This window comes from Dermacentor andersoni, chromosome 4, assembly GCF_023375885.2.
Source record: "Dermacentor andersoni chromosome 4, qqDerAnde1_hic_scaffold, whole genome shotgun sequence".
NCBI lineage: Eukaryota > Metazoa > Arthropoda > Arachnida > Ixodida > Ixodidae > Dermacentor > Dermacentor andersoni.
In genome coordinates, this window is record NC_092817.1 from 34,259,328 (window position 1) to 34,271,552 (window position 12,225).

Genomic DNA, 12,225 nt, shown 5'->3' on the forward strand with positions numbered 1-12,225 from the left:
ATGCACTCGTATCTTTGCGCTTGAACCGTCATTGCTACAGCCGCAATGGCTATGACGTTGTGCTGCCGATGCTGAGGTCGCTGGTTCGATTGCCACTTGCAAGTGGCGCATTCCGTTGGTAGCTGAATACAAAAAGAAATATATAAAAATTTTTTATAGAGGCCTTTGGCAGGGCAAAGAACTTCAGGTTGTCGAAATTAATCCGGAGTATCTTGCTACGGCGTCTGTCACAGGCGCATTCAGGTACTCTAAAAAGTAACTGTGCAGTAAGAAAATAAGCAAAGAATATCATGATAATTGTGAATGACATCGCAGTTTCACGGGCGATGCGATAGCGCAAGGGCCGTAGTTCATGTGACAGCGTCTGTGGGTTGCGCTCAAAGGACTCGTGTACGAGAATAATCCTCGCACACTGCAGGAGATACAGACAGCCAGCGCATTGCACAGATACAGCAACCCTCGACCGACTGTTTACCTATATGCGGCGTCGCCTGAAGACATGTCTTCAAGCCGGTGGTAGACATTTTCAACATCTCCTGTAGCGATCACTGCGCCTGCCGTTAGGAAAACTTCAAATGTAAAGACCACCTTTCCCACTGCATAGTTACTTTTCGGAAAAGCAGTATGCCTCCCACTGAGAAGCTAAACCACATACCTTAATTTTTGTCACCTAAAGTTCTTTGTGACTGTCGTTACAAATGAAGTTAGGAAAGAAAACACTGGGAGGTGAACGATAGAGGCGGCTGATGTGCTACGCTGCATAGAGAAAATATGGGTAAAACGATCAAGACGGAACGAAAAACTCCTTGAAGGTTAATTTTAATCATTTGTCTTTAAAGTTTGGAAGCGACTACTTCGTGCTGCTTTCGAGAATTACTTGGCATAGTTAAATTTTCAAAAAGAGGGCACGCCGAGTTGATAACCTATGCGTGTGGTCCAAAAATTTTGGAAGCACGCTCTTAGTATTTTATTGTGATAGTTCCTTGTTGTCAGTTACCGAATACGTGCAGTGAATGGGTCTTTGGTAAGGCGTTTAATAAGAGTAACCTTTTCGAGCAGCTAATTTTCCTCGGTAAACAATGAAATTTTGTTGTGCAGAGCCACCGTCTTCGCCTGCTGATGTTCGCGCCATGAAGATATCAAGTCGGACGATAGAGATAACCTGGTCGCCTTCATACAATGGAAACAGCCCCATTAGGAAATACCACGTACACTTTACGAACACAAGTAAGTTCATTTGGTCGTTTATTCCGCTAACTTGTCCGAGAGATGAAACTTTCAGTGTTCACGTACACCCATGTTATTCCTTTGACAGCTCAAAATCTGCATTAGCGATTAGGTGCATAAGGGGTGCACCTAAAGACGACGCACTCTGTTAATGAAATCTCATTAGCGGGAACACAATGGAGATCAGAGTGGCTTTCATACAATCTGATAACGCTTCGTCTCTGCAGGCTGGGACGTCGCCGGTGCGACCTCGCACCTTTCAGTTCCTGGTACCGAAAACAGGGGCATTGTTTACAAGCTACTGCCAATGACAACCTACCGGATAAAGGTGGTCGCGGAGAATGCTTTGGGACACAGTGCCCCTAGCGATACGCTTGAAGTGACGACCAGTGAGGAAGGTACGCAATGTTTTGTTTCGTGTTTTACTTGCGACAGGAGGTGCACAAGTTATAGATTTACTTTTCGTTAGCGTCAGTCGCCTAAAGCTCTCTGAATTTGAAAGTACACGTGTCGCTAAATATTGGGAGCTTATTGTTGTGGTAATAGTATTGAAAAGAGCACTATAACGGACTTTAATTTCTATTAGGACTATCTTTGGATGACTGAAAAGAAACCGTATGAAACGCTTTGGCAGTCGTTCTGTCAGCCCGTCAATTTTATTACAAGTTTTAAGCAATATTAGCGCACCAGTGCACAATTGACGTTAATTACCATTGTACGGCACAATACGTTCCCATTGGACTCATTTTGCAAGTCGTTACCTCAAGAGCCATCATTATGGGGAAGTGATTCTGCGTTGTAGCTTGTACGGACCAGTCAGCATGACGAATGAAAAGAACTAAACAGACCTTGGACGAAGATGCATTAGTTCATTCCATATCATGTGCAAGACACTGTGCAATTCCTCAGCCGCAGGTGTCTTGCCGGGTGGATGGCACAAGCACAACGCTCAATCGCACATAATGTAGGGTGAATGCATGCGTGATGTATGCTTCTTAGACCTGAAGTTGGCATTCAGGGTAACTCACACTTGCTGGGAATAAAAAACTTCTCCCTTACGATTCAGGGCTTTCCAAGTTAGTTAAAAGAGCAATTGCTACCTCGAGCACGAATGAAGCCATCAGAAAATTATGTTTTCACAGAATCAACGCTAATATGCAACGGAAGGTCACGAAGTTCAAGGGTAGTGGTTATCCTACCAGACTTATAACGTCCATTGCTGAAAAATCTTTGGGGGGCTTAGGTAACAAAAAGAAAGCAGCTACAATGGATAGTGAGCATAAGAGGAAGCTAACCGTGACACCTTACAAGCAGAAAATTTCACATGGCCTCAAAAATATTGGCGGAATGCACGGCGCAAAAGCATTTTTTTTAATTCGTTTAAGGATCAAAGGCCTATGCAAAAAAATGTAGCTGACATAGAAAAAGCTGCGAAAAAATAAATGCGAAATACGGCATGCAAACAGATATTGGAATGAGTCGACAGCGTTTTCTGCAAGATCTCTGTCGCATACGGAAAGGCTTACACAGTGCAGACAGGCCGATGTATTAATATTAGGTTGTGAGACCACAGGTATGCGATAGAAATGCTCCAGTCACCAGGGCATTAGGCGGCACACTGCGCACGATGCGGTAGCAAGACCATCTTCAACAAAACCAAGGCTTTGGCTCGCTGCAGCTCTAAGAAACCACATGTAATCTTGGTAGCTCATTTCATGCTAAAAATGACTCGGGGAAACCACGTTAGCACACCTTCTATGGTGCTGGGAGAAGCAGCTTTTAAATTCATAGACAAGCGTTAGATAAAGCCATACTTGTTATGGAGAAATTAGATGTGCGTAAATTACTTTCATTCTCGTCTTTCATTTCATGTTTTCTATTCGCTTTCAGTCAACTTGTCTTGTATATGATTGAGCTGCGCTGGATAATAATAAACAGTTTGTGCACATTTGTGTCATTTTCGTTTTCGGCCTTTATGTAACAGCATAGTGCAGTAAACACAACGAAGACATAATGTAGGCTGAATGTTGGCATAATGTAGGTTTGTGCTGAAATACAGAATGGTTGCATTGCAGTTGCACACCTTGCAGTTGAACACCTTTTAGGGGGAGGAGGAAAGAGAAAAGTAGAAGGCAGGGAGGTTAACCAGAATAACGTCCGGTTAGCTACCCTACACCGGGGGAATGGTCTAGGGAAAGAGAGAGGAGGGAAGGAAAGAATGAAATTACGGCGAGTTCGCTGACGCGTGTGGTCTTACAGAAATCGCGTTAATAGTCATAGATGGTCGCACAAACCCGTCGTCCTTAAGAAACACAAAAGCGCCTTCACCGCTTTATGGGCCGACGGGCGATGGGGGCGGTGTTCTAGCAGCACCTGCACAGAAAGCGGCCGATTATCCAGTTTTTGGAAAGCTTTGGCAAGTTCATGTCTCTCTGGGGCATATCTTGGACAGTGGCACAGTAGGTGGTCGAAGTTTTCTTCGGTGCCACAGACCTCGCATGCTGCACTGTCAATCACTCCAATTAATGTAGAGTATGCCTTTGTGAAGGCCACTCCTAACCAAAGGCGGCAGAGAAGCGCAGCTTCACGTCGAGGAAGTCCGAGTGGAGGTCGGAGTTGCAGGGAGGGGTTTAGTCGATGCAGTCGCGTAAGTCGTAAGTTTGGCGAGTTCCACTCGGTCACTGTGAGACTGCGTGCCAGGTGTCGAAGCTGCCTTGCAGCGTCAGTCCTCGAAAGCGGAATTGAAACGCTGTGCTCTCCTTGATGTGCTGTGCGAGCAGCGTTATCGGCGGAATCATTGCCACTGATTCCACAGTGGCCAGGTACCCATTGAAAAACGACCTGGTGACCTTTTTGTTGGACATCATGGTAAAGTTTCACGACTTCGTATGTCAATTGGTCATGACATCCGTGTCGGAGAACTGACTGCGTGCACTTTTAGGAAATTCTCAAGGTGGCATTGTGAAGGTACTTAAGGAAGTAACTCAGCACACGTAGTTTGGGCATGCTAGCCGCTCTCGCGACGTCTGCTTCTCATAAGCTACACTTCGAGCTACACATTAGAGATCGGCGAACTAGTTTTTCATTTCTGATTGTCATTCAGCGACTAATGGTTTATTTACATCCGGTTATATTAAATTGCAAACCGAGAAGATGGTACACGAAACAGCAACTGTTCTAGTGCTTTTACAATGCAGTTGAAACTCGATTTAACGAAGTGATGACCACGCTCGAGTTATTTCGTTAAATCGGGTAGTTCGGAAAATTGCGTAAGGGTATTTTGATTCTTCTAAATCTAAAGTTGCAGCGTAGCGAGACCCAGAAGGTACCGCGGCGCTGTATTTGCCGCTAACCCACGCCTGCGCGTGTAAAAATTCCGCGAGCGGACCCAATACCGCCGCTCTAGCGCCATCTGGTACGTAAGAACGCTAGAGACTGCCGAGTCCGTTGTTCCGTGTATTAGTGCGGCGTGCAGCTTCGTCAAAATAAAGCTAGGGCCGTGACTAGGATGCCTAGATGTTTAACACGATAGCGTTAGAGCGCACGCTCGACGAAAAACCTATCTGCGTCAAAATTAGAATGAAATCACAGCTTTTTTACTAATTTATTTCTGGAAAAGCTTCGTTAAATCGGGTTTAATGCAAGCTAGTTTCGTTAATTCGGGTTGATGAGAACATTGAACCTTATGGTACTTACCGGGGAAGGGAAATTTCTTCGTTAGATTCAGAACTTTGTAAAATCGGGTTTCGTTAGATGGAGTTAGATGGAGTTTTAACTGTATTTCAGATGACAGAGCGTGTTAAGCGGACCATGTTTTTTTTTTATCAACTGATCGATCTGACGAAGTTTTCGCTTTCAACATTTCCCTTGTTCACCATTTGTTTACTTTTGAGGAAAACTGGGCAGTAAGGGAACATCCTCCCCTACGTGCATGACTGGTGAAAGAAATACGTAGTCGTGCTTTTCAACCACAGGTAACGTCTAAAGTGAAGCCTTTTGTGTATTGCGTGATAAAGCGTGACTCCCTTTTTTCTAGTTTTTTGAATACCTGCAATGAGTATGAAAGGAATGGGCATTCCTATGTAAATCAGCTATAAATGAGTAATTTGTGTTTGTTGATTCTGTTGTAAATGCATGGTAAACCGCAATGGAGCATTAGTGATCATTGTGGCCTAATGTATCTGAACGAATCTACTACATAAATAACGTAAATTAAATTCTCGGGGTTTGGAGAAAGCAACTTCTGTACCTCATATCTGCACAGCTGTATTTTTGCAAAACTATGTGTTCCTACTTTGAAGTGCATGTCCCGACTGCTATTCCACAGTTCGAGTTTATGTGATGTAGAAGAATACGGGTGCTTACATGAATTTTAACACAGTAATCAAACGAAATACTCGTCACTTATGTATATAACTATATTCGCGTTTTGTTTTGCAGCCCCTGGTGGTCCACCGCTGCACGTCAAAGTCGAAGCCACTGGTTCTCAATCACTAAAAGTGACGTGGGAGGTATGTCGATGCTGACACACGTAATGGCCATCTAGTTATCGCCCTGACTCTCATTCCTCGTTGGGTAACTTTATTTAGAACAAATAATATTTGCGTCATTTTGTGTATTTCAGCCATGGAGTGAAGGGTGTACTCATGGTACTCCAGTTGTTAGAACTTAGGATAATTATCCCGTAATATTATATGCAGATATTATACATTGTCTTTAGAAAGCACTTATAGAGAGTCACAAGTTGTATGCGCTGCCTAAGTCTTCCGCAAATTGGGATAAGAAAGGTCAATTCTAAGCTCATGGTGTCACACCAGAAACATGATAGCAAATCCGGTAACAAGAGAGAATGAAACTGACGTGGAAAAATTAAAACACCTTGTTTCAAGCCACTTGTAGAAAGCGGTTTTTCTTGCACCTTTTTTCTTGTAATTGAATAAAACTTTATTGTCCAGCCATTGACGTCAACTCGTTGGTTAGTGCTGTTAGTTCTGTTACTTAGACCCGATATCATTTTCATGTCGATCTTAACCCTATTGTTCGCAGAAGTATTTCTCCTCGACGTTTTCCTGCAACACTAAGCTAATTGCTGGTGACAGCTTCACCGTAGCATCCTATACTGCAGAATATTTTGCTCGGTGATATCTATACTATGCAGTCACATAGCACCATCAGAAACATGCTAACACTCAAGAAATAATTTTTATAGTTTTTCTTCGCAGTTAGGAGCTCACTTGACTGTGAAGTTACGAGAGAATCAGCAGGAATTCGTTGCGGATTCTTGCTCAACTGCTTCAGTTAGACACTTCATTAACCTGCAGTAACCTCTTCAGCGTCCTTGTTGGTAAAATATATTCGACGTTGTTAGTTAATAACGGAAAACAAGGCCATCTCACTGCTTTGTATATGTGCTTCATGGACGACAGAGCCAATTTTTTTGTCAAATACGTAAGGCCTCTCCTACGCCCTCGTTTATTTTTCCCTCTCTATTGTCGCACGCATAGCCCCCTCGCAAGGAGCTTCAGCATGGCAAAATACAAGGCTACTACATCGGCTACAAAGAGGAAGACCGTGACGACGCCGAGTTCCAGTACAAGAATGTCGAAGCTCTGGAGACCGGTGGTTCACGGCGCCACCACATGAGCCACCTGACCAATCTCAAGCGCAAGACCAACTACGTGGTCAAGGTGCAGGCCTACAACAGCGAAGGGGCAGGACCTATGTCTGACGACATGAGTGCCACCACGCTCGAAGCAGGTGAGGTGCTAACGTTTCTTGGGAACATTAAATATGGGGAAGGTAGAATGTCTTGTCTCCTGTTACCGATCGAGAGGTAGTAGTAAATGTTAACACGTTACTGATCTTGGATAACCTCGGCCGGTTACTGCCTAGGACAATTCTTATACAAATTATTCTTTAAAAAGAGCAAGTGTCCTAGGCACTGTCAAACTTGCTTGCTTGCTTGCTTGCTTGCTTGCTTGCTTGCTTGCTTGCTTGCTTGCTTGCTTGCTTCACGTACTCTCGAGACCACTAACTCTCAAATGTGAGCGTGTTCAAGCGCCATGTACTGATGCCGCTAATGGTTAGAAGTATGCAGCAAGCCTCTGTAACTTCCTTTTGCCTTGTTGCCATTAATGAAAAATTAATAACTTCTTTTGTTACTTACAGTGACAGGCGCTTCCTTGTAGTGTAGAGCGTAGAGTTACATAAGCTGTAGGATTGTCTTCGTCGCTCCACATATAATTATATGTTATTTAGGTTGCCAAAATTAAAAGAGAAATATATCAGAACGGTATCGTCTGGTTGTATTCCGGTTGTACGCGTAACATGACTGAGGTGTGCGTACTTCTGTAAGTAAACTCAAAAGAGCAGGTTGAAATTTGTGGGTGATTCTCATTTAAAGTGAGACAAAATGCAGTTGCTCCAGTGGGGCCTGCAGAACGCACGCACCAAAAGTCCTGGCAAATTTAGACACGTATTCCGGCTTTCAAAATAGAGCTTTTCATTGCGAACAACCGGCGTCAATTCATATCGTTTTGCTCATTACGGCTCTCCTTTAAAAGGAACGCTAAGTGAGTATTCTTTCATTGGTCACTGCTGTGGTGTGCCTGAAAGTCAAGTATAACATACAGTTGTGAAGAATATACATAGCGTCTCATGACACCCATTCTTTATTCGAGGTGAAGAAATGTTGCAGATGTATTGTTTTTTACATTATTGTTACTTGAGGTGATCCCTTTTAGAGTGGCCCACACGGTGCACACTTTTATTTGTTAGCGGAGCCTGCGGTTGCCGACCAGTTTCAAGTCCATGTGCTTTTACCAAGCAGTATGCCTAACTGGTGCAAGCTAGTTATAACATGCATTTAATCATGCTCGACACGGCACTTTGTCTGAGTCACCAGACCTGATTTATGAATGTGGTGTGCACCACCATGTTTACAGACAGCTTCTGCTCCCCCTCACCTTTGCACTTTTTTCTTTCTCTGCGCCTAATTCCATTCTCCCTGTGTAGGCCAGCGAACGAGCCGCCCGTCTGGTTGACCTTCGGAGTTATCATTTTCTCTTCAGTTCTACGTGTACCATTGGATGCCAAGTTGTCAAATATATTGTCACTTTTTTGTATTTTTCTTCTAGTACCACCGACATCACCGGCGCTGATATTCAAGACCAGCACAACGAGTTCGGTCACCGTTGAATGGGAACGTTATCCAGATGACATGACAGTAAGAGGTAAGCGATGCGCATGTCAAAGGGAATAAAATAAGAATTAGAGACTTCGCAAATTACTTTCTTTGACGTCTTTTTCAATCTTCAGCTGTGTAACGGAACCACGAGGACAGGCAGCTGAGTGAACAAGTGTATACTGGAACAGATGTAATGGAACCTAGGTATTGAGCCGTGCGGCATGTTCTGGCACCATAAACTGCGCTCGAAAAAGCTCAGAACTGAGTTAACGACGTTGGTAAACGAACTACCTGTCGGTTTAGGGAATACTGGATTCGATTGGCTTACATCAGCTGCAGCCTCCACTTTAGTGTCATACTATTATGCAGCATAGTATAGCAAGAATGGTCAGCATTTTTCGGGGCAGCAACACCATATGTTGGAAGGCAACAAATGAAAATGTTGCATTGTGAACGAAGTAACGTAAAGAACATAAATAAGAATAATTGTTACCGATATCAAAATACGATGTCAGAGCTGATTTTATGCGTAGACGCCAAGCTTGTTAACACATTTCCAACAGTGCGGTAGCCAACATGGCGCCTCTGTGGTTATCATGACTGCCTTCCCTCTTCAAAAAGAACATAATAAATAAATGCTAGCAGTTCAATAAGATATCCTCCGTAATTTATTCTAGGTATCCATGTCCAATTTACAATAGCATCAATTGCATTTGACTTCTCACTCCTTCCACGGCGGGCCAACGCCGTTGTGAAAATATTCGTAGGCTCAATGATAACGTGCGTGCCTCTCTATAACACACGCACGCTTTATTTCTCCGATTTGGTGTCTTCAAGAACTTCCCTTTTAAATCAATGAGTCTATCACCGGTGTCATTGTTCGTGCACGTTACAGCGTGCGCTTGCTGTCAGCTAATCGAACGCAGAATTCGTGACACCATTCGCGAAGCGCACAGAAATATTTCTATCGGTGTCTTCGAATTAATTATTTACCGCGTACTTTCTGTGGTTTGTGAATATTATTAGTGGCGCTGGCACCTTATATTACCACTAACGACGTATTTGGAACGCCACTTTCATTTGTGACGTGGCGTTTGCCATCGAATTGGAATTGAAAACGAAGACAAAATGGCAAGACGAGCGCCGCTTCCTAAGTTAAAGGCGTTCTTCAAGATATCTTTGTTTTTCGAATAAATTCCTTTTTTTAACAGTGGGTTTCCTGTTTTTGCATTCCATGTCAACCGGCATATTTCTTTTTTTTTATAGACTCAATTTGACAATTTCAAAACTGTTTTATCAGTTTCAAATAACGATCTTTAACCGATGAAATGTTAACTGAGAAACTGGACAGCATCACTCCGAGTTTACTGTGTGTCGAAGCCATAATTCCAGGGCCCTGCGTCACAGTGTCATGGGAGCGGGTGCACAAGCATAATACCGAGTTACTGGTATTGGCTGGCGGGTGGGACATATGCACCACAAACCCAGACGGGTAGACCAGGGCTATCAGGGAAGCTAGCAGTACTACAAAGCTTGGTTCTCAATGTTTTATCTGGGAGATCACATCGAAGAAATGATCTATATATTATGGTCTTATAACTGCTTATAACCGAGTCATAAGCGGTCGACATCAAAGAGAGACAAGGCCTTAATTCCGGGATGCATTAGAGTACCATGTGGTTTTTCTATGCTTTATTTTATTCCATAGGGGCAAAAAGGCGACGCCAGAAGACATTGTCTTTTTATGTTTCATTGCAACCGCTGTTGAGTCGCCTAACTTTCCCCTACACCATATTATATTCTTATGCTTTAGTACCACCTAACTCAACCTAACCTAACCTAACCATTTACTCAAACTTTATTTCATTTTTCCTTTATTTCCTTTTAGGATGTCACTATCTCCGGAATCGGCCCACATATTTTTGTTGTGGAAAGCCACTCTTTCAATTCCGGTTATAGGTCCGCGCAGTTTTAACGAGCCCATGTGGGTTTTATATTTACCCTTTTCCGCTAATTGCGAATTATTACTGCTGTTGAGCACGAGGTCACGGTATCGAATCCCGGCCACTGCGACCGCATTTCGATGGAGGCGAAATGGGAAAACACCCGTGTACTTAGGTTTAGGCGCACGCGAAAGAACGCCAGGTGGTACAAGTTTCCGGACTTCCGCTCTACGGCATGCCTCATAATCAGATCGGGGTTCTGGCACATGAAACCCCATAATTTAATTTTTGTTTAATTAATACTCCTTCGTACACAGCTGTACGCTAACATGGCGCGTCTTCTTCGTTGAAGCTTCATTTTAACGCCGTTTTCCTTGTCCTACGTGCAGTAGAAGGCCTCAAATTTTCTAATTTACGAGATTAATGTGGTTAGATAACCAGATACCACGAGCCCCAAGTGGATCTGAACTCACCAAACAAGACGTAGTCATCGGAATTAATTGAAAACTGTGATTTTCATACGACTGCGCATTTAAAGCTCGCAATACTCGGCGAAGACAAAATTAAAATGGATCTAATTAATAAATTAACATTCACATCTCACAAATTTCGCGCATTATGCCCTTACCGTATTTCGACCTCGTATATTTATATATTGCGCGCGAATATCGCCGTTCTATCTGTCCCTCCGTTGAACTAGATGGCGCCTTCGTCGCAAAGTTCGTCGATCGATTCAAAGTGACGCTTTCGCCCACCTCGTGTAGATGGCGGCCCCAGTCTTTCTCGCATCCGTGGTGGTAGTGTTTTACCTTCTTTGTTCTCATCCCCGTTTCGAACTTAAACAGACAACATTGTCAATGGCAGACCGTCTTGGTTGTTTATAAGTCGCGTCCGCGTAATTTGCAAGACACTTGACGTAAGTGAACTGCGCTAATAGTTTCTACGCTCGCGCTTAGTACCCACACAGTTCGTTTTCCGTTTAACTAGGTGGCGCCCTTGTGCCAATAATTATTGATTAGCTGCCAACTTCGTTTTCTGGGGCTGCGTGCAGATGGCAGCTGCAGTCTTTTGCAGTGGATCTTGCCGTTCGCACTAACTTCGGAAGGAAACGAACGATATAAAGCAGATTTGGCCGCCCATTTTACAAATATCAATGCGAAACCGGTCATAAAAATTCAGTTTCTTTGTATACAATGAATTCTGTAGCAACGAGAATTTGAAGAATTGTCTTATCTCTCATGCCAGAAGAAAGATTTTAGGTTACATAGAGAGACAGTGGTGTAGCCAGCTGGCACACAGGGCACGTTGTAGATACGGGACCTTTTCCTGACCCTCCTTCGAATTCACCAGACCACATCGAATCGCGCCACACCTAGGTAAGGGACGCAGAAGCACATCTACCACGTTCCCGAGGCGCAGCACGTCCAAACAAGTTGGCGTCGCCCACCTCGTGCGCCGCATGTGGAGCTATTCACTGCTTGACTCTTCCCGAAAGTGTAGCGGGAGCCTGGCACGGTTCCAGGTAACGTAGGTCTCCAGCAAAGCTGCTTTGCCTCTCTGAAAGGTCACTCGAGAACAAACCGCCTGGCCCCTCTGAGCGCTTGCAAGCCGCAAGGCAAGACGGCTGCAATGCACCGTGAAGCCCTGGCAGCAATCCCCCCCCCCCCTTCCGCCTTTGTGACGGCAGTTGCTGACCAGGAAGGCAATACCGCAGACAAGTAATACCTCGGCCAATTGGAGCCCAAGGAGTGACCCTCTGAGCCGAATGTGACGTACACTCGCACGGGCGCCTACCATTGGTCGAAAATGACGCCACCTGCGCGGGCTCGCCGATTGGCCGAACGTGACGTGACTTCGAGACACCGAAGG

At 44.2% G+C, this 12,225-nt stretch overlaps 1 protein-coding gene across 1 annotated transcript in view; it reads left to right on the forward strand.

Moving 5' to 3' along the window:
• The window catches only part of LOC126536904 (cell adhesion molecule Dscam1-like), a 333,560-nt gene that overhangs the window by 291,478 nt on the left and 29,857 nt on the right, over window positions 1–12,225 (forward strand). The window contains exons 16-20 of the mRNA XM_050183951.2: window positions 1,099–1,227; window positions 1,455–1,625; window positions 5,668–5,738; window positions 6,732–6,984; window positions 8,364–8,459. Coding sequence (XP_050039908.1) covers window positions 1,099–1,227; window positions 1,455–1,625; window positions 5,668–5,738; window positions 6,732–6,984; window positions 8,364–8,459 — 720 coding nt within the window. The remainder of the gene's footprint in view (window positions 1–1,098; window positions 1,228–1,454; window positions 1,626–5,667; window positions 5,739–6,731; window positions 6,985–8,363; window positions 8,460–12,225) is intronic.